The sequence below is a fragment of the Myxine glutinosa genome, chromosome 14 (genome assembly GCF_964187855.1).
Source record: "Myxine glutinosa chromosome 14, kmMyxGlut1.1, whole genome shotgun sequence".
NCBI lineage: Eukaryota > Metazoa > Chordata > Myxini > Myxiniformes > Myxinidae > Myxine > Myxine glutinosa.
In genome coordinates, this window is record NC_136274.1 from 70,216,462 (window position 1) to 70,240,409 (window position 23,948).

The 23,948-nt window shown below is 46.3% G+C and overlaps 1 protein-coding gene across 3 annotated transcripts in view; it reads right to left on the reverse strand.

The window, feature by feature from the left end:
• Positions 1 to 23,948, reverse strand: part of DGCR2 (DiGeorge syndrome critical region gene 2) — a 92,890-nt gene that overhangs the window by 40,110 nt on the left and 28,832 nt on the right. For all 3 annotated transcript variants that reach the window (XM_068136102.2, XM_068136103.2, XM_068136104.2), the window contains one exon: positions 13,200 to 13,403. In XM_068136102.2, the coding sequence (XP_067992203.1) occupies positions 13,200 to 13,403 (204 nt within the window). The remainder of the gene's footprint in view (positions 1 to 13,199; positions 13,404 to 23,948) is intronic.

The following is a 23,948-nucleotide window of genomic DNA, read 5'->3' on the forward strand; positions in this document are numbered from 1 at the left end:
GGACAATAAGCTTGTTACATACACGTCAGGTGGGTCGCCGACAACCGTTGACTACCTGATGGTGCGTCGGCGAGATAGGGGGCACCTCCGGGACACAAAGGTGATCCCGGGGGAGGAGGCTGTTTCACAGCACCACTTGGTTGTCTGCGACATAAGGGTGAAAGGTGCGAGGAGAGCTCGGCGGGTGAAGTACCAACCGAGAATGAAGGTGTGGAGGTTGAAAGAGGTGACAGTAAGGGAGGCATTAAAAGAGAGGCTGAGTAGGGTAGAGGATGATGTGGTTGAGCTTGAAAGTGGTTGGATGTCAATGAAAGCTAGTCTGTTGGGAGCCGTTGGTGAGGTATGTGGATGGACAAAAGGACCACCGAGGCACTCGGAAACATGGTGGTGGGATGTTGAGGTTGGAAAGAGGATTGACGAGAAGAGGAAGAAGTTCAAAGAGTGGCAGAAGGCGAAGGGTACGGGAGCAGAAACAGCAGAGCATGAAAGTTATAAGGCAGCCAGGAAGGCTGCAAAGAAAGAGGTAGCAAAGGCGCAGGAGGCATGTAGGAAAATGTTCGGAGAACGCTTGGATTCGGAAGAGGGTCAGAAAGCAGTATTCAGGATTGCAAAGCAGATAGCGAAAGAGAGGTGTGATGTGATGGGGGTGAGTTGCTTGAAGGATGAAGTGGGACAAATCGTTGTCGACCCAGATGGAATTAAAGGAAGATGGAAAAGATATATGGAAATGCTGTTGAATACAGAGAATGAATGGGATGGCAACATAGAGAGTAACCCAGTTTTAGGACCGGCAGAGAAGATAACTGAGAAGGAAGTTGAGGAAGCGATAAAAGCAATGAAGAGTGGAAAAGCGGGAGGGCCGACGGGAGTTGTGGGAGATATGTTGAAGGCAGCAGGAAGTTGGGGTGTGAAGAGAATGACAGAGATCTGTAATTTGGTGGTGAAAGAAGGCCGCATTCCAGTGGATTGGGAACTGAGTACCCTTGTCCCTCTATACAAGGGGAAAGGTGACCCTCTGGAGTGTGGCTCGTACCGAGCGATAAAGTTATTGGAGCATGGAATGAAGGTATTGGAAAGGGTGTTGGAGAGGAGGATAAGGAAGAAAGTGAAGATCGACGAAATGCAGTTTGGATTTATGCCAGGAAGAGGAACGACAGATGCGCTTTTGATTGTGAGGCAGTTGCAGGAGAAGTACATGGATAAGAGGAAGAAGTTGTTTTTTGGGTTTGTTGATCTGGAGAAAGCATTCGATAGGGTTCCACGCAAAGTATTGACATGGGCATTGAGGAAGTTAGGAGTGGAGGAATGGTTGATCAGAGTAGTGATGGCAATGTACAAAAGAGCACGCACAGCTGTAAGGACGAAGGACGGGAACAGTGGTGAGTTTGAGGTGTAGGTGGGAGTGCATCAGGGGTCGGTACTAAGTCCACTACTATTTGTAGCTGTGATGTAGGTGCTGGCTCAGACCGTAAAGGAGGGTTTACCGTGGGAGTTGTTGTATGCAGATGATCTGGTGTTGATTGCGGAAAGTATGGATGGACTGAAGGAAAAGATGAACAAGTGGAAGGAATGTATGGAGACAAAAGGTCTGAAGGTGAATATCGGAAAGACAAAGGTGATGGCAAGTGGTAAAGCATGTGGTGAGGTGGAAAGAACTGGGAAGTGGCCGTGTGCTGTGTGTAGGAAGGGTGTCGGAGTGAACTCCATTCAATGTACAATGTGTGCTGAGTGGGTTCATCAAAAATGTAGTGGTCTGAGAGGGTCATTAACCAGTGTGGCAGCTACATTCAAATGTAAGGTGTGCACAGAGGGAGCTGCAGATGGAGGAAATGTTGAGTTGGATCTTGGAGACGGCGTGAAGCTGGAAGGTGTGAAAACATTTTGCTACCTCGGAGACATGCTGAATGGAGAAGGTGGATCAGACTCGGCAACGGTTGCTCGAGTGAGATGTGCATGGAAGAAGTTTCGGGAACTGAGTGGCGTGCTGATGAGGAGGAGAGTGTCGTTGAAGCTGAAGGGAAAGGTGTATGCTGCATGTGTGAGAAGTGTTATGATTTATGGGAGCGAGACATGGGTAATGAACGTAGAGCAGCAACGAAGGCTGGAAAGGGTGGAAATGCGAATGGTTCGATGGATGTGCGGAGTATCGTTGAGAGAGAGGAAGACAAATGATGAATTGCGAAAGATGATGGGAATATTGCCTGTGATTGATGCTGTGAAGAGGAACAGGTTGAGATGGTTTGGTCATGTATTGAGGAAGGATGAAAGTGACTGGTTGAGAAGAGTGATGGAAGTTAATGTAGAAGGAAGTAGAGGACGGGGAAGACCGAGAAAGACTTGGCTAAAGATGGTGGAAGAAGAAATGCGGGCAAGGGGGTTAACAAGGAGAGATGCAGAAAATAGGGCAAAATGGAGAAGGTTGTCATGGGGACCGCAAGGCTAACCCCCGCTCTAGCAGGGAACATGGCCTTAAAATGCATGTTGTTGTGTTGTATTATTATCAAAGAGAATGCAATTAGATTGCTTATTTATTTAAAATGTAACATTACAATATTAGATAATAGATATTGTGTTGTAAAATTTTATCTCCAAACACCTCTTTTGTCGCCAGAATATAGTATAAATGCCTTTTATTAGACAGGCATTTAGAAAGTCAACATTTTCCATAACTTTCTGGAAAACTGGATGAAACTATAACGCCACTCAGTAGAGCGCATACTCCCGCCGTGGGTTTAGTTGGAATAATAAGTTTTGTTTAACATCCCCTCTCCCCAAAACAATAAATGAAAAAGAAAGTAAGCCCTAACTGTCAGAGAATTTATTTTGATATATCTCGGAATTAGAGGAGAAAAACATCATTTAAGAATAAGAATAAAAGCTTTAATGCAGTAAAATAGAAAAAATCTTTCCCAAAAAAATTCCTGGATGCAGAATAATATCCTGAGCTTCACCAAAAACTAATCAATTCTTCCTTATCCCAAGGGCAATCATCCCACCAACTTTCATCCAAATCCGTTCAGAACTTTTCCAAATATCTTGTTCACAAACACACAAACACACGAACATACGAACACACACACACACACACACGGACGGACACGATCGAATGCGTTACTCCCTGGCGGGAGTAATAAACCTGAAAATCGCGGAGCCAGAACCAGAATTATTTATTTTGTCTGGGCAGTCCGGCGAGGTTTCTTCTTCTTCAGCCTCTCACAACACAACAACAACATGCATTTTAAAGGCCATTTTCCCTACTAGAGCAGGGGTTAGCCTTGCGGTCCCCATGACAATCTTCTCCATTTTGCCCTATTTTCTGCATCTCTCCTTGTTAACCCCCTTGCCCGCATTTCTTCTTTAACCATCTTTAGCCAAGTCTTTCTCGGTCTTCCCCGTCCTCTACTTCCTTCTACATTCATTTCAATCACTCTTCTCAACCAGTCACTTTCATCCTTCCTCAACACATGACCAAACCATCTCAACCTGTTCCTCTTCACAGCATCAATCACAGGCTCTATTCCCATCATCTTTCGCAATTCATCATTTGTCTTCCTCTCTCTCAACGATACTCCGTACATCCGTCGAACCATTCGCATTTCCACCCTTTCCAACCTTCGTTGCTGCTCTACGTTCATTACCCATGTCTAGCTCCCATAAATCATAACTCTTCTCACACATGCAGCATACACCTTTCCCTTCAGCTTCAAGGACACTCCCCTCATCATCAGTATGCCACTCAGTCCCCGAAACTTCTTCCATGCACATCTCACTCTAGCAACGGTTGCCGAGTCTGATCCACCTTCTCCATTCAGCATGTCTCCGAGGTAGCAAAATGTTTTCACACCTTCCAGGTTCACGCCGTCTCCAAGATCCAACTCAACATTTCCTCCATCTGCAGCTCCCTCTGTGCACACCTTACATTTGAATGTAGCTGCCACACTGGTTCATGACCCTCTCAGACCACTACATTTTTGATGAACCCACTCAGCGCACATTGCACATTGAATGGAGTTCACTCCGACACCCTTCCTACACACAGCACAGGGCCATTTCCCAGTTCTTTCCACCTCACCACATGCTTTACCACTTGCCATCACCTTCGTCTTTCCGATATTCACCTTCAGACCTTTTGTCGCCATACATTCCTTCCACTTGTTCATCTTTTCCTTCAGTCCATCCATACTTTCCACAATCAACACCAGATCATCTGCATACAACAACTCCCACGGTAAACCCTCCTTTACGTTCCGAGCCAGCACCTCCATCACAGCTACAAATAGTAGTGGACTTAGTACCGACCCCTGATGCACTCCCACCTTCACCTCAAACTCAACATTGTTCCCGTCCTTCGTCCTTACAGCTGTGTGCGCTCTTTTGTACATTGCCATCACTACTCTGATCAACCATTCCTCCACTCCTAACTTCCTCAATGCCCATGGCAATACTTTGCGTGGAACCCTATCGAATGCTTTCTCCAGATCAACAAACCCAAAAAACAACTTCTTCCTCTTCTCCATGTACTTCTCCTGCAACTGCCTCACAATGAAAAGCACATCTGTCGTTCCTCTTCCTGGCCTAAATCCAAACTGCATTTTGTCGATCTTCACTTTCTTCCTTATGCTCCTCTCCAACACCCTTTCCAATACCTTCATTCCATGCTCCAATAACTTTATCGCTCAGGACGAGCCACACTCCAGAGGGTCACCTTTCCCCTTGTATAGAGGGACAAGGGTACTCAGTTCCCAATCCACTGGAATGCAGCCTTCTTTCACCACCAGATTACAGATCTCTGTCATTCTATTCACACCCCAACTTCCTGCTGCCTTCAACATATCTCCCACAACTCCCGTCGGCCCTCCCGCTTTTCTACCCTTCATTGCTTTTATCGCTTCTCCTGCAACTGGTGTTGGGCTAGCGTTGTTGTTGGGCCAACAACAAAGCCTGGTGTTGGGCTAGCGGCTAGGGTGCCAGCTTAGGATCCTAGGTTCGAATCCCGGTCGATCGCTGAATTAACGCCAGGGGGGTTGACTCAGCCTGTCATCCTTCCGAGGTCGGCTAATTGAGTACCAGTTCACTGGTAATTCCCTGTTTGTCGTAAAAGGCGACAAAAAGGGTTGGCGGCAGGAAGGGCATCCGGCCGTAAAACATTGCTTCAAAAAGGGGACCAACAAAAAACAACAACAACCACGGTGCCCGAAAAAGGCCAACCCCCGTTTTGCGGGGAAAAATGGCCTCGAAAGGTGTTTTTTTTGTTTGTTTGTTTTTATTGCTTTTATCGCTTCCTCAACTTCCTTTTCAGTTATCTTCTCTGCCGGTCCTAAAACTGGGTTACTCTCTATGTTGCCATCCCATTCATTCTCTGTATTCAACAGCATTTCCATATATCTTTTCCATCTTCCTTTAATTCCATCTGGGTCGACAACGATTTGTCCCACTTCATCCTTCAAGCAACTCACCCCCATCACATCACACCTCTCTTTCGCGATCTGCTTTGCAATCCTGAATACTGCTTTCTGACCCTCTTCCGAATCCAAGCGTTCTCCCAACATTTTCATATATGCCTCCTGCACCTTTGCTACCTCTTTCTTTGCAGCCTTCCTGGCTGCCTTATAACTTTCATGCTCTGCTGTTTCTGCTCCCGTACCCTTCGCCTTCTGCCACTCCTTGAACTTCTTCCTCTTCTCGTCAATCTTCTTTCCAACTTCATCATCCCACCACCATGTTTCCGAGTGCCTCGGTGGTCCTTTTGTCCATCCACATACCTCACCAACGGCTCCCAACAGACTAGCTTTCATTGACATCCAACCACTTTCAAGCTCAACCACATCATCCTCGACCCTACTCAGCCTCTCTTTTAATGCCTCCCTTACTGTCACCTCTTTCAACCTCCACACCTTCATTCTCGGTTGGTACTTCACCCGCCAAGCTCTCCTCGCACCTTTCACCCTTATGTCGCAGACAACCAAGTGGTGCTGTGAAACCCCCTATCTCGCCTACGCACCATCAGGTAGTCAACGGTTGTCGTCGACCCACCTGACGTGTATGTAACAAGCGTATTATCCTCTTTCTGGAACTGAGTATTACAAATCAACAAATCAGCCCCATCAGCAAACTCCAAAATCCTTTCACCTTCTCCATTTCTCACACCATATCCGTAACCCCCATGAACTCCGTCAAAACCATCCATACTCCTTCCCACATTTCCATTTAGGTCTCCTCCTACCACAACAACTTCCTCATCTTTCACGTTTTCCATCAGCTTCTCTATCGCACACCAGAACTTGTCCTTCTCTTCATCGCTTCGACCAACCTGCGGAGCATATCCTGAGATGACGTTCACCAAGAGCTTTCCAATCATCATTTTCACCATCATCAACCTATCACTCACTCTAGTCACACTCACCACACTGTCTACAAACTCCTCAGAAAACAGGACACCAACACCATTCACGCCCTCCAGGCACCCTTGCCACATAAACTTGTATTTCTGTCCCTGCCTACCCTTCACCATTCTCACACCACTTCCCTTCCATCTCGTCTCTTGCACACAACATATGTCCACTCTTCTTCTGACCAATACTTCCACCACTTCTCCTGATCTCCCTGTCATTGTCCCTACATTCCATGTCCCAAACCTCAGAAACCGATCTCCACTTCGGGCTGTACCCTGCCCATATGTAGTTCTAATTGTCATGGTTCTCTTTTTGAGGCAATGTTTTTATGGCCGGATGCCCTTCCTGACGCCAACCCTCTTGGTCGTCTCTTACGACATGCAGGGATACGGTGTACCTATTGTAATCCAGGGTATACACTGGGAAACGTTTAAAACATGGAAATTCTGGGGTGGGGTGGGGGGGGGGGGGGTGGGGTGGGAGGCCGGCGTCAGCATCACGGCTGCGGTTTAAACATATTTAAATAATATTTAAACAAAACCATGAAAAACAATCTGGGAAAAGTCTCTAAGTGAGAACGTGGATTTGAGAAAGCAGGAGCAGAGGTGGAAGAAAAACGAGATATAGGGGGCGGGGCACAAGTCGAGACGAGGAGGAGAGCGAACAAGCACGTGTCCGGGAGGAGAGAAAGAATTAATATAGAATTTTTTTTTGTTTGTTTATTTGTTTGTTCTGTTTTCAAAACGCTGGACAAGGGGTAAGATGTTCGTGAGAGGTAGGGGGGAGAAAAGAAAATCAAAGAAACAAGCAAATACTATGAAGGAAAGAACCCATATTCACAAAACACTGACGCCGGGGGGGGGGGGGGGGGAGGGAGCCCGGAGAGACCAGGCCGCACGAGGCGCGAACAAAAAAACGAATAATTACACACAAATTTTCAACAACTACAAAACCAAAACCAAATAGAAACACACAATAACACATACACAACAAAATAGCCAGCGGAAATTTGACAAAGACACGAACGGGAAAACACTCAAACTTTGATGCCGTGGAGAGATCGAAGCAAGCCTCGTCGCTCGAGGGACCGGAAGTCTCGGAATCGCCTGAGTGCGGAGTAAGTGAGGAAAGTGAAACCTCTCACAACCCTGGGTGAAATCTGTTTTATTCGTTTGTTAATATACCTCAGCCATTGACAAATCTGGAACTAAGTCTTTATAAGTTCATCAAATACTGACACCGCGAATGACATTCGCTGAGCTAAATGTTGATGTCTCTTCTGAGGTTTAAAAAAAACAACAAAAAAAAAAAAACAGTTTTAAAGCATTGTACGTATCAAACGATACATTTTATGAAACGGGGAAACCTAATACACACTTTGGTGGTTTTAAAATGACATGACAGAATGTCTTTATTAGAAAGAAAAAAAAAATGAACATTGAAGACGACGCTGCTAAAACAAAATACACCGCTCTAACGCATAACCACGAGCTTAAACTACATTTACAACAAATATGAAAACTATTTTCATATCACAATGTTAAATATAGAATACATAGAAGATAATGTAAAAAAAAAAAATGAGCCCTATCTTCCAATGGTAAAAAAATCCTTCAAAAAATTCCTGGATCAGGAATAATATCCTGAGCTTCACCAAAAACTAATCAATTCTTCCTTATCCCAAGGGCAATCATCCCACCAACTTTCATCCAAATCCATTCAGAACTTTTCCAGATATCTTGTGTGTACGCACGCACACACACACACACACACACACACACACACACACACACACACACACACACACACACACACACACACACACACACACACACACACGAGTGAATGCATTACTTCCTGGCGGGAGTAATTAGATGAACTGGACTTTGTGTTGTGTAATATCTCCCATTTCCTTTGCTTACAGTACAGGCCAGCATGCTATAGGAGGGGCGGACATAAGTAATTTTTGCGCATTTGTGAGAGAGGGACCAGCGATGCCGGTTAAAACAACAGTATTTCCATGTTTGTTTACGTAGGATTTCTTTGTAACCAAGCGAATATTTCCTCACTTTTTTTCCGTGAAATTTATACTTACAATATCATAAAAGTATATATAGCCTCACTATAGAGGCTACAAAGAGATATGAGGTGAATTTGAAGGAAACACACATGGAAGGCTGTTGTATGCACCTGCTTCGCTGATCCCCAGTTAACAGATTCGCAAAAGTTCCTGTAGTCCATGTCTGCCCCCTCCAATTATGGCTTTAAGTTTAATATCAAATCATTGACATTTATAATTCCCTGAATAACCATGATTCCAAAATTACAGTAAAATTGTACTACTACAGCAAGTTGAACATGATACAAAGTCACTAACTTAGTCTTCCACCAAATCATCATCATCATTCACATGTCCAATCTAACGTTACATAAGTTAATTTTAGTCATTCTCAATGCGTGGTGCATGAGTTTACACATACCTTGTCCTTGAGAAGTAGATTTCTTTGCAAATGACTTCTCTTTTCTTCTGATTTTACTGATGTCACAGAAGCGCTTGTAGCAATTGTAGTGGTAGCCAATGTTACTCGACGGCGAGGGCTGAGCCACAATGCATGTAGCAGTATCGTGAAAATAAATACCAAGCTTTGTTGCAATCTTGGTAGCTATATCACTCTCTTTGCAGTCGTAATTCACCCATTTGCTAGCGAAATCGACAAATCGTTTCCACGATTCATTATTGAACACGATGAAGTTACTTTTTGTTGTAGAATCTACGTGCATGACGCAAAATTTTGAAGAAAATGTACGATCCGCTGTAGAACTGCATTCCGTGGGCTTTGGTTCGCAGTGCAATGGCACGGCGACCGTGATTGGATTATTCTGGGAAACTACGTCATCAATTTCACTGAGCGTCAAATACGGTAACGCTGATTGGCCTATTTCATCACGTGCATCGACTGGTCAGCAAAATTTAATGTGACATTATTTACCGAAATTATTCGATTTTTATGCTTTTATGAGCAATTTTGAGGATTGGGGACACACATTTTCTGAATGCTAATAATATTTTTGGAATTATTGATCAAGAATAAAGTTGCCCCCAGTAATGTTGCACGAAACAGAGAGTTAGATATGGACGTATTGTGGTCTATTAATTTTACCAATGCGAAGTCAAAGATGCTTGGCCTTCCAAGATGTCCTTGCATCATAATAGTGTGCAGTCTGTGCACCTGATATTTGATTCGTGTCCTTCACCTACTTTTTTCGGATTGTAATCTAATTAACAAAAAGCACCTTTGTGATGAATTTTTTTTCATTTTTGATCATAAGAATTTTGATCACATGACATGAGTTTGATGGATACACATTTTCAGTTTAGATGGGGACACATTTTCTTAACCAACACTCTTTCCCTAAATGTTGAAGGTCAAGGTCATATGGCGGGCCCAACAAAATGTACCATCTTTGAATTGTAGGCAAAGAGCAAGTCGCAGGCGATCGCCAAGGGTAGGTCGGGGGAGGATTGCCATTGACGATCGCTTTGCGATCAAAGTTATTGTTTTGTCATAGAATCGTTGACTATTTGTAAAGTTAGTCAAGTAGATAGTCGATATATAGTAGTTTTTTGTACGCAAATTCAAGGCTCATGGAAGAGCTAGAACACGGAACAAATCAGAACGCAACAAAACAAAATGAACACCAGAAAGAGAGGGAAGAAACACCAACAGCAGGGCCAAGGGACAAAATAGACAGAGACCGACAACAAGGGATGCACGGTTAAGGATGAGGGGTAGAGGAGAATGCAATGGGTGGAAAACGTGGATAAAGAAGCAAACTCTCAGGAAGGCAAAACTGGAAATTTGGGGGAGTGGTGGTTTAACGATCATGGTTTTGGATGGAGGATGATCTGATAAGTTGGTGGATTGAAGCCCTGGAGAGAAGAATGTCGTGGCATGATTTTGCCTTTGATTTTATAATACGTAAATATGCTCGAGCTCTGGTTGGTCGTGGGTTTTCCGGGACCGGGTGAGCATACCGGTGAGATGGAGGGGTGGGTCAGACGGTGGCGGTTTGAAAAAAAGAGAATCGACGAGGAATCCAAACGTCTCAGACTCCTTTTCTTCCATGCTAAATTGGTGACTCTGGCATGATCCAAATGGACAGACAAGTAGTGACAAATGCACAACCAGTCGCCGGGAATGACCAAGCAGCCGTGCTCTTCCCAGTCACTCAACCAGCTTCATCGGTTTCGTTAAAGCTTCCGCCATTCTGGTTTAATGGCCCGCAAGGATGGTTTACACAAGCCGAAGCGCAATTCTATATCCGGAACGTTACTACCGATTTCACGCAGTTCAAATACATTTTTGGCTCCTTGTCATCAGACTATGCGACGGAGCTTAGATATATTTTACTACAACCTCCAATGAAGAACACATGCACGACATTGAAGACGGAATTCATAAAGCACATGACTCCCTCTGAGAACCACCACTTACAACAACTCGTTACATCCAAGGATTTAGGAGATCAAAGACCCACACAACTATTGTGGCATGTGCAGCAGCTTCTCAGTGACTGTCATGCCACCTTCGACCAGTCACTCCTTCGTGAGTTGTTCTTGCAATGTTTTCTGCCATACGCCTGCATTATACTTGTAGATAGCACAGAGCTGGAATTACCTTCTGCTGCGGGTCTGCTTGTTCATCTCATCGACACCATTACACCAACAGTGGCTATTTTAACACCACCACAACAGCACGTCACACTGCTACAATCTGAAATGGCGGATATTAAGAAGCTCGTCCTGTAACTCCAGCTGTGCAACGCCAGTCGTGCACGTCTTCATGTACCCCTTTGTAGGAACAGAGAGAAATGCCATACCTTGAGCAACCATTCTCCTTCACCTTCCATTCAAGGAATTTCTGGAAAATGGTCGATTTCTGGTTGATCGGGGGATTTCCGGAATCCGTCGAGTGGGAAGAAGGATGAGTGGGTCAGACGGTGGTGGTTTGAATCAAGAGAATCAAGAGGTCGCTCGTGTTGTACGCTGCTCAGGCAGTTCTCCTTTTGGCAGAATGACCTTCTCAGGGGCTCGCAGTTCAGAGCCTCAGTTTCAGTGTGCACCAACTCCACTGTCCAGAGCATTCTTGGTCTGGCATGCTGTACCTGCAAATCCTGCATTCCTATCAAGTCCTTCATCATGCCTGTGCCAGTGACTAACCTAAGTGAGGCAGCAGTGATTATTGGTGGTGCGAGTGATGCCAAAAATCCAAATCAGTAGGCCTTGCACAGAAGCATTTCGCAAAAGCACCATTTCTTAGCCTCTCTGTGCTACACAAAACGTAGCTTCTACTTCTGCTTTGTCATTTGGTTCACGATTGGCTTCATTATAAATTAGTTCAAACTGCCTCTGCTTCTCATTGCACCATCGAGTCGATCATTGGCTGCTTGATACGACGTCTCAATGTGTTCAGAGTGTAACTACCACCCTGGCCTAATAATTCAGAGCTTGTTTTAGTGTGGTTGCAGAGAAATTCAGAGAAGCGTCGATGGGATTTTTATCCTCAAGACAGATTGGACAGAAACTAATTGTATATAACACAAAACTATGTAACAAAGCATGTATTTAAATTGTGCTTATGGTACTTATCACCAATGCATTTGCGCTTTGTGGCTTTCGCTGTGCTTTCCATGGGATCAATTGTGGCTGTGCTTCTTGACCTTGTCGTGCTCTTCTGAACTCCGACTGCGCTTTTTTTTCTCCTCATCAATCCTTTCCGAGTTCAGACTGTCGTGACAACTACAGCTTCGTTTCCTGCCTCGTTTGGTAGAGTGACGATGCGAATCGTGCAGAAGATGCACGAGTCATGTCTTATGGTGCCAGATTAGCGCCTTCCCGAGTAGTTCCAAGAGACCCGAGTTTTTGGTGAAAGACCATGTGTAAATCCAAAAAAGCAATGATGGACTGGTTGTGTGTGTCACAAGGAGGAATTGATTAGATTTTGGTTCAGGTCAGGATGCAGATCCGGCCTATCAGTGGGATACAAAACGTAAACTGTTCAGCCTGGCAGACGTATGTGCTCCACCGAGTGCCCTTCTCGTTCTACGTGGAACAATTGTTGAATAATTTCAAAAAGTGGCAGAAATTCATGGAATAATCTATACACTAAACTAGAACGACACTCTTCAACGTCACGACATCGACCGATATGCCTCCGCCTACATTATTACATCATTACACATACTTATACAAAGTTTGATTTAAATCCCTTCAACTGTTCTTAAGTATCACATTTTTCGACTGTTCTCAAGTAGAACACCCAACATGACCTCTGACCTTTGACGCTGAAATCTAATCAGTTTGTCTTTTCATCATAATTTATGCTTGTACCAAGTTTGGTCAAAATCCCATCACTGGTTCACATATTAGTTCGGGAACAGAATTTTTACCTAACGGGACCTCTGACCTTTGACCACTTAATTGAATCTGATTAATCTTTACATCATGATACATACTTCTACCAAGTTTGACTTAGTTCGCTGCAGCCATTCTCAAGTTATCGCAGAAAAGAAAACCTATCATGGATGAACGGACGGACAACACAAAAACATAATGCCTCCAGCAACTTTGTTGGCGAAGGCATAACATTTGAGAAGAATTCTGAGCTGGAGTTTTGCTGTAATTATGAATTGCCCAAAATCTGTCTGCGCCGTCACGACACCTTCACGTTCAATAACCAAGATAATTGCTCAACATCCATGTGCACGCTTCACTAACAGTGACACAGGTAAACAGTGAAGGTGTACCTGGATCGAGACAGGTGAACTTGCAGCACTCGCGTGGATCAATCTGGAAGCGCTGGCAGGCTTGTGGCCGCTCACACAGTGCCGCCACACAGGCCTCCGCCTCGCCTCGGTGACACGTGCAAGTGAGACACGGATCATTTCCTCGTGGCGTGAAGTCCTGGCCCTCCTCCACCACACCATCTCGAATGTCCATGCAGGTTTTATCTACAACAAACCACAGTCATTAAATGAAAGCACACAAACAACTCAAAAACGTATAGTGAGTGCTCGGGGAAGAAATACAAGTCAGCAATGTAATAACACAACCAATAAGTCCACAACCAATAAAAAAATAATAATAATAAAAAAAACATGGACATGTTGAGCACATGTAAAACTAGCACGAGAAAATAACAATCCAAGATAGCAGGAATGGCCGGACGGTGACTTGAGTTTAAGAGTCGTTTAATCTAGCAGGACTGATCACAGGATAATAAAATGTAGAAGGAACAATTAGATGCATCACCAAGGTTGATGGTGTCAGAATTTGTATCACATTTTTACCTGACATGACCTCTGACATTTGACCATTGATGCTGAAATCCTATCAGTTCATCTTTTCATCGTAATATATACTTATACCAAGTTTGGTCAAAATCCCATCATTGGTTCACAAGTTAGCACGGTAACAGAATTTTTTTTTACTGAACGTTACCTCTGACCTTTGATCTCTTGCCCCCATAAACTAATCCGTTTATCTTTACATCATTATAATACTTGCACAAAGTTTGACTTGGTTCCCTTGAGCCGTTCTTAAGTTATCACGTTAACAAGGATTTGTTATCACATTAACAAGGACTTAGTGACTCCAAAATAGAATCAGTTCATCTTTACATCCTAGTACATACTTGATCTAAGTTTGATTTAAATCCCTTCAGCCATTCTCAAGTTAACGTGGTAACGAAAACCTATCACGGATGCATGGACAGACAGATGGATGAAAGGACGGACAGCCAGATGGACAACCCGAAAACATAATGGCTCTGGCGACTTCGGCAACGGAGGCATAAAAAAAACGGCTGGGCCAATCTCCAACTGATTTTGTAAAAGTGCTGGTGGTACCCAGGTTCAAGTCAAACCCCCCATCCCCCCTCACAAGAAAAGTCTTTGAATGTATTGTGTGTACATCCGAAGAAAAAAAAATGGCCAGGCTAAACTCCAAATTTAGCAAACGTGCTGGGGGTACCAATGGTCAGGTCGTGCGTGCAACCCTCTCTACACCCCTCCCCCCTCCTCTCCCACAAGGCGCTGCAGGGGGTGGGGGGGGGGGATACGTAGGGGTTCTGGGCATGTGTTGTAAATTAAAACGTTTAAATCTTGTAAATAATTTTGTGCATTTTTTGTGCGTTTTTTGTTACTTTTTAACAGCCGAAACCACCGCTGGGAAAAGCTCCTTCCTCTCCTCCTCCACACCACCCCTCCCCCCCCCCCACAGCCCCCACATTCCCGACCCCTACCAGGTGGGGCCAGGTAGCCCCTGCTAGTATTCTATATTAGATATCTTGAAGTTATTATAATATTTAAGTTCAGGAACCGTCATCTGTGAGTGAATGAAGAAAACGCCACCCAATACGGCAGCAAGAATTTGTGGATATAAGCAAACATGAGCATTTGTGGGGATGAGCAAACATGAGCATTTGTGGGGCCAGAACGGTGCAAACAATTTTCAAATATAAGTACACATACATTCAAAGTACACTGCCCCCATACCAAATAATTAAATATCCTACAGAGCGGCATTGCCGGGGCGCCTCCGGCGCCCGGCAATACCGCAGTGCAGCTCATTGAGGCTGCATTGGGAGGGAGAGGTGTACACTAATTGATTGATTAATTGTATAATTAAAATCAATAAAAGATTATCACAAAATATTTTCATAATCAATTGGCTAATAGCATAACTAAACCACTAGTGCTTCATCCGAAGATGTATCTTTCAGAAATTTAATTAAATAAGTCATTAATAAAAAATTAAATAATTAATTCATGACTCAATAAATAATTAATCGATTAATCAATAAATAATTAATCGATTAAATGATGAATCAATAAATCAAAAATATCCTTGATAGCCACATCACTTGGTCACTCATGTCCAAATATTAGCTTCCCAGCTCAAAAGGTGCCTGAGATATTGGCCAAATGAGAAAGAAAATAAATAAATGATTAATAATGAAAATAAATAAATAATAATCATAAAAAAATTTAATTATTAATCAATTTGATCAGAGAACACATAAACTACCACTATTTCATCAGAATCTGTAACTTTAAAAAAAAAGAAATTTTTGTCATTAATCGAATAATTAAATAATTAATCGATTAATTGATTAATTAATAAATCAAAAATATCCTTTGCAGCCAAATCACCTGGTCATTGGCATGTCCAAATATCAGCTTCCTAACTCAAAAGGTGCCTGAGTTAATGGTCAGAAGAGAAAGGAAATTTGATTAATTAAATAAGTACTTAATTAATCGCTAATAATTAAATAACTCCTCAATTTATTGATTAATCAAAAAAAAAAATACCGTTTTTGACAAAGGACTTGCTTACTATTGTGCCGAAATTTCAGCTTCCTAGCTTAAAGGATGGCTGAGATATCGTCCGGACAAACAAACAAGAAAGCAAGAAAGCAAGAAAGAAAACAAGAAACCAGAGTGAAAACTGAGTACTCTCTTTCAGCGTGCGTCACTGCCGAGCCCCCTTTGGTGCCCGGCAATGACGATTTGCAATGCCTGGAGATGGCATAGGAAAGGAGCGGTGTACAAAAATGGGAGAGAACACAAAAAGACAAAACCCATCCGCTTCCACGGTAAAGTGGGGCGCTGTGACAGCGAATAGCAGAAATGAGCAAGCTGAGGATGTATAGATCAGGATTGGCTGAAGCGATGGCTGAAAATGATTCATCTATTCATTGAAATCCTCAGATTCATTGTCCAAAGCTTTTTGATCTGCACAAGCTCTTGGTAGAAGGATGAGAGGGGACAAGGTACTACCTAAAAGTCCCAAAAATAAAGTCGGTGTATTGAAAAAAAATTAGCTCAAGTTTCATCTCACACCAGCTGTTGTTTTGAAAAGAAGAAGAATTTGATGGCAACTACGTATAACGATAGCCTGTATCTGGAGAAAGGTCACCGCATGTGCTGCTGTTTTCAACAGAGTAAGGAAGTCAACCTCATCATGAGGTGCTCGTTGAAGAGTGTGTGGATGGAACACGAAATGCTACATAGGAGTGTGAATCATGCGAAGATGTGGAAAGGTTCATTATGGATGATACTGTTACAGACACGACTTTGATGTTATGGTGGGCCGAGCGGAATGGCCGCCGTGTCCGCACAAGTTACCCGATTATACTCGAACGTTGCCGAGTCGCGCTATGCTAAATCAATGATGGAAAAGACACAACGGCTGGGATTAAAATGACACGACACCAGGGATACGGTTCTCAAGACCTCCGGAGGAGGTTATATTAGGGCGGAAGGTCAGATTACAACGACAAGAGGGACAGCATAGAAAGGCAGGCACTTAGACACACTCTTATAATAGCCCCGACAGACGACAGATAAACAGGACAAAACTGACTCACACGGGGATTGATGGCAAGGAAAGGCGGGTTGGTCGATGGCTCAAGGTGCACTCTTGGCTCAGGGACAAATCGACCCGGTCCGGTCCAATAGATGCTGGGAGGTCGCTCAGCGCTCGGAGGTCGCGACTGGTCTGTTCAAGCTGGGGGCGCATCTGACGTCACATCCGGTAAGTCGCTGCGTATATCCGGCGGGGAGTGACACGCCCTCGGCTCGTTAGCTCTGCCCCAGATGGAATCGGTCCGCCCTTCTTATTGGGTGCGGGGGGGGGGTTACCAGGCTCCGCCCTTGACGAGGAGCTGACAGCCAGCCCCTTCGTGGTAACCCCGTGGAGCGCATGGGTAATGGCGGCTAACCGAGCCGGAGTGAGGACGCACACTCCCCGCGCGCCGTTGTTGTAGTTGTTGTAGTTGTTGTTGTAGTTGTTGTTGTAGTTGTTGTTTGGGGAAGAAGATGGGAGGAGGTATGGGAAGGTCCTAAACTCACTACTGGTGCCATATAATCACATTCTGGTGCAACGAAGAGTCAGAATTAATGGAAACGAGTCCTTAACTGACATAGACTAAGAATAACTAGCAAGATGTCCGAAAGTTGTCTACGTGAGATGCGGTGGACCTGGGCACGACATTTAATGGGGGAAAAAGGGGAAGGTCGGTTCTACAGAGTGTTATTTACAGGCAATGGGACTAGGGAATGGGGGATTGGGGATAATTGGGGAGTATTGGGGAAATAGGGGAATATTTACAAGCGGATATGGATAGAGGCCAAATCCCATATCCGCAACATTGCACCCTTCTCTACCCTCGGGGCGTCCCGACCCGATAAATTTTTACCTACTTTAGTGTGGCACTCAGATGTAGTTCCCTCTACTATTAACTCTACCCTGAGTGCGACAGTTTTACAGATATTCACAAATGAGTAAATATGTCCCCCTGCGACGTTGCACCCTTCTCCTCACAGAAATACACCCACAGGATAACCGAATCACGGAAAGAATTCTCAAACTAAACATACAGCCGGTAGGGAGCATTATTTACAAGACTACGCTGATATTTACACTACGATCCAGGACCTGTTTTTGGAGGAACACATGCAGATGTTATGCATAGAGAGAGCACGCATGCCAGCATCGATACACCAACCCACGAGTGCTCTGTGGCCTTACGGCCTTTAATAACGTGCAGAGCACCCCTTCCAAGCACCAAAAGCACCACTACACACCCAAGCACCAATCGGTGCTGTCACCATTGTTCATTAAAATAAAAACAACAACCCCTAACCCTGCAGGTGTCTCTTGCTCTTCGTGTGGTGCACTTGGCCTTCTGGCTTCTTTCGAAATAAAGAAAGGCGCCAACCGCGTCCATTTCTTTATTGTGGCCGTCAGGGGGGCCAACAGTTAGTGGTTCACCTTGTATGGCATAGGTGCCACGTTGACCCATAGGTCCATCCACGGGTGGTGCTTGGCCGCAAAAGAACTGCGGTCCATTGTGGGTGGCCACCAAAATTGCGGTCCATATGGTGTATCGATCCAGGCAGCCAGCAGCGAAAGTGCAGGCCCACAACTGCGTAGCCAGCACCTCTCTCTCCTCTCTCTCTACCCCAAAGCCAGATCCTCGGACGTGGGAGACAAAAGAAGAAGACCAGTGAGTAAGGTGGTAAGGGCGCAAAAGTGCACGCAATACAAGATGATGCACACTGGGGGCACATGGGCACCACAGGTAAGTGGCTGCATATGGTGCGACAGGTTCATCAATCCTAACTATTTCCTAAATGACTTTAACAACTTTACATTACCCGGGGTCTTTCTCCTGCCAAACCATTGGCCCTCTTACACTATGGGTTCTAAAAACCAATTCCCATTGAGCAAACTGTGGTGCTTTTCAATTTGGGGTCTCACTCCCCCGATTCATCTCCCGGTGCCCTCGCACAATTTCTGGGCTGTGGCGTGTACCTCTCCCAGCGGGTCTACCCACCTGCACACCCCCACCACTGCTGTTGCCTCCGAGCTTACCTGCTCCTTACCCTAACCTAACTACCTGGGGAAGGCCCTCTGGCGCTCTCCCCACTCGGTGCCCTCTCTGGCACTGGGCTGCCCGATCCACACCCGGGATCCTCAGGCACCCACTGACACTAACGGCTCCCAGAGCCCACCTGCGGCCTCACCTGGCCGACATCCTCACAGTGGTGGAGTGCCCAACCAACTACACACACTAACAGGCTACACGCCCAGCCATTTCCACAACACTAATGCACCCATCCACAATACCATTCTGCAACCGCACCACAAATGCCAATATCCAACCACAATTTACCTATACCCTCTACCTAACACTTACACTACCCGCCCCGGGTACTCGTGAAAGGGGTCCACTCTTCCCCCATCCACACCTTCGCACCATGCACACCACTCCGTACCACTTACTCCAACTCTCTCCACACACCTGTACCTGCACACCTGTGCTCTCACACCTGGTGCCACCTGCACCCTTCTCTCCCCAAGCGCATTCGCGCTGATCCACACACTCACTACTCATACACTGCTCCACACACCTGTCCAGTTGCACACCTGTGCAATCACACCTGTTCAATTCTCACACACACGGCATCATCTCATCTAACTACTCCCCTCTGAAACTTGCGCTTCCCAGTCGTCCCTTTAAACTATTGCGCTCCCTCGTCATTATCATCCACACTAATCTACCTGCGTCCCCACTACAGGTATCAGTCACTAACTAAACTTAACGTCACCTAATGTCATCTTCTAGGGCCCTATCAATATAACCTAACCCACCCGGGCTAGTTTTCACTGCCATACACCCCATAAACTATAGCGCATTTGCCCCCCTCTGTGAGGGATGGTGGATTTGCCATCCCACCACATCGGGGGTCTCTCACTATCAATTTGGCACACCTAAACCCAACCAATTCAAAAATTTTCCATTTACTGCCAATTCTACCCACTATTATAAATTTCGTATCAAATCACTACCATCATCGTCCGTCTACTCACTAATACCTCTCGGTGCGCCAATTCCTGTCCAAAGCCCGGCTTCTTAAAGCCGAGCAATGAATGCGGGTTGTTCCGTGCCGGCGGTTGGATGCGTCCGGCATTCGGGGCAGGGACGGGGGCTTACCCGGGCCGAGATCCCACGCACCACCTCGGCGTGGAGCCATCCAATGTCCCGATCTCGACCTGCCGGCACGTCTCAACAAAAAGTGGTCGCCATGACGACCCTTCCTGTCCAGCCGCCCGCTCCGCCTAGTGGAGCACGGACGCGGCCGTTCAACGCGAGGCCCAGCACGCACCGAGGGCCCGCTTCGGCTAAAAGTCGACCTAACCTCTAACCTGGTTACCGTCGATGCTTCACCTGGATTCTTACACCCCGCAGCCCGTTCCTTGCTCACACATCCAGCCGTCTCCATGCTCCTCGTCGTACCTTTCCTTACACACCCAGGTACTCTCATTCCACTCACAGACTTGGTCACACACCTGACCACCGAACACCTTGGCACACATTCGTTGGTCGCACACCTCACCAACACACCTCTTCGCGCCCCCTCCTCGGTCACCTCCTCTGTGACAATCACAGGTGTGCTCTCATTCGCACACCCAACCACGTGCCTCACTACCAATTCCAGCGTGCATTCCCACTCACGCTCCTTGTCACTCTCACTCCTCTCACCACCACTCTTGACAACGCACTCACCCTTACTCATGCACCTGTCCGTCACACACCTTTCTCGCGCACACTCTCCCGTTACACCCTCTGTAACACTCACCACAGGTGTGCATTCTTCCTTGCCTTTGACAGCGCACTCTTTCCCCATGCACCTGTCCGTCACACACCTTTCTCGCGCACACTCTCCCGTCACACCCTTTGTAACACTTACCACACCGCGCTTCCATGTGCCCCCTCGCACACGCGCTACGACCGACTCACTCTCGCCAGCACCCTCACTCCTTGGCACGCACTTTTTCCTCACACACCCCAGAGTCGGACTTTCTCGCACACCTCCTTTTTCGCACACCAGACCTGTCGCACACTTCACCAACGGCCTCTCACGAACACCCGGGTCCATCTCGACCCCCAAGCTTCTTAAATCCCCTGGCGCATCATACGCACGACCATATTGGTCACCACTTACACCGGGTCCTCTTCCTCTTCGCTTCTCCTCCATCACCTGCGAATCCCTCATCCGGTTAATGAGCACATCATCACGATCCAAACACAGACTTTGGACCAATTCTTTTACTTCCTCCTTTATCTCCTTCTTATCCCCTCTCCGTCGCTTCTTAATTTCGCTCATCCCTTCTTCCACTTCTTCTAATTTCTGCTTCACCTCTTTTATTCCCCGGTACGTCTCCTCAAGCTCGTCCTCCAAGGCTACCTTGACCGTTTCCATGTGCGTCCTCACCTGCCGGTCCTTCGTCTCCATTACCTCTATCACCTCGTCCAGCCTCGTTGTCAGTCCCTCACGTACCATCTGACATTCCCTCTTCGTCGCTACCAAGTCATCTTTTAGTTCTTTCTGTGTCGCTTTTAAACCTCCTAATACCGCAGTGTTCCTTTGAACCTGCTCCACTAACTCCGTCTGTCCCACCGTCAGCTGCTCCACCTCCTGCGTCAGGTCCTCTATACCACTTTGCAATTTTACAGTCCCCTTTCTCACCTCCTTCTCCATGCGCTCCTTACAGTGCCTCACCTCCTCGCGCACTCCTCCGACCTCCTCACTCACTCCTCTTCTGATCTCCTCTCCCATCACTTGCATCTCCTGCCCAGATGCCACCCTCATCTGCTCCATTTCCTCCCTGTGAGCATCCAGTTTGGTTTCTACCCCCATTCTGACCCCCTCTATCTGCGGCCCCATTTGGTTAACTTCCCTTTCCGCTTGGTCCCTCATGTCCCTCAATTTGCCTTCCATACTGTTTTCTAACCCCATTAACCCATTTTTCACCCCCTCTAACTGATTCTCCTGGGCAGCCATTCTGTTTTCCACCCCCGTTAACCCATTCTTTACCTCTTTTATCCCGTTGTCTAACCCCTCAAATTTGTCGTCTAACTTCCCAAATTTCTTGTCTAATCCCTTAAAATTATTGTCTAACCCCTCACCGGTACCCCTCGCTTCGTCCCTCATTACCCCCATTTGCTCACTCTGAGCCTCTATCCGGTTCCCCATTACCCCCATTTGGTTTCCCATTACCCCCATTTTTGCTTCTAGCCTCTCCATAAGGGCCCCCATTTGCAGGAGGAAAAGGTTCGAATCCACCAGGGGCGCTGCCACGGTCGCGGGCGCCGTGGCCATGTGCGAGGCGCCATTTCGCGCGCCCGCCATGTCGGGCGCAACGACGCTAATTTGTGCGTCTGCTACCCTCGCTGCTTCGCTCTCCTCGCGTCCCTCTATTTGGTCCTGGACCGACCCTGCCTCACTCTCCTCTACCGGAACCCAGCTGTCTTGATCCGCCATAGCGCGACTTTCAAAATTCGGGTTTTTATTTTCGTAAAACAAATTCAAATTTCGCCGTTATAATTTCGAGCGGGAAACGCGCTCCGGCTCGAATTCTACTTCCCAAAATTTGGGCCTAACAAATTTAGTCCCAGGTCCGAATCCGACACTCCTGACACCAATTGTTACAGACACGACTTTGATGTTATGGTGGGCCGAGCGGAATGGCCGCCGTGTCCGCACAAGTTACCCGATTATACTCGAACGTTGCCGAGTCGCGCTATGCTAAATCAATGATGGAAAAGACACAACGGCTGGGATTAAAATGACACGACACCAGGGATACGGTTCTCAAGACCTCCGGAGGAGGTTATATTAGGGCGGAAGGTCAGATTACAACGACAAGAGGGACAGCATAGAAAGGCAGGCACTTAGACACACTCTTATAATAGCCCCGACAGACGACAGATAAACAGGACAAAACTGACTCACACGGGGATTGATGGCAAGGAAAGGCGGGTTGGTCGATGGCTCAAGGTGCACTCTTGGCTCAGGGACAAATCGACCCGGTCCGGTCCAATAGATGCGGGGAGGTCGCTCAGCGCTCGGAGGTCGCGACTGGTCTGTTCAAGCTGGGGGCGCATCTGACGTCACATCCGGTAAGTCGCTGCGTATATCCGGCGGGGAGTGACACGCCCTCGGCTCGTTAGCTCCGCCCCAGATGGAATCGGTCCGCCCTTCTTATTGGGTGCGGGGGGGGGTTACCAGGCTCCGCCCTTGACGAGGAGCTGACAGCCAGCCCCTTCGTGGTAACCCCGTGGAGCGCATGGGTAATGGCGGCTAACCGAGCCGGAGTGAGGACGCACACTCCCCGCGCGCCGTTGTTGTAGTTGTTGTTGTAGTTGTTGTTGTAGTTGTTGTTTGGGGAAGAAGATGGGAGGAGGTATGGGAAGGTCCTAAACTCACTACTGGTGCCATATAATCACATTCTGGTGCAACGAAGAGTCAGAATTAATGGAAACGAGTCCTTAACTGACATAGACTAAGAATAACTAGCAAGATGTCCGAAAGTTGTCTACGTGAGATGCGGTGGACCTGGGCACGACATTTAATGGGGGAAAAAGGGGAAGGTCGGTTCTACAGAGTGTTATTTACAGGCAATGGGACTAGGGAATGGGGGATTGGGGATAGTTGGGGAGTATTGGGGAAATAGGGGAATATTTACAAGCGGATATGGATAGAGGCCAAATCCCATATCCGCAACAATACGTTTCAGCAACACGACAGCGAGAGGGCCGGTGCAAGTGATGATGATGACGACACCGTCCAACGTTCATACATTCAGAGGAATAATGACATCATCGGTAGAACAGCAACAAATCCAAAACCCAGTACCGTGAAATAAGAAACTCCAAGCATCTGACAGATGGCGAAGCAATGCTGCAAGATGACTCATCTGGAAATTCCAACATCAGACGTAGAGATGGGATTGTCAGCACAATGGGTGAATAACGGCTCCACGGCTGCACCAATAGAGGTGGCTAGTCTTGCATGGTGAACAATAAGCTCCATCATGACAGGTTTGGCGTTACAACCTTCAAAAGAGCAATTTTTGAGGTTGTTTTAGATCTGATGGTTGCATTGTCAGAAAGATACCTATTTTTTAAGATATCGCAGGTAGCT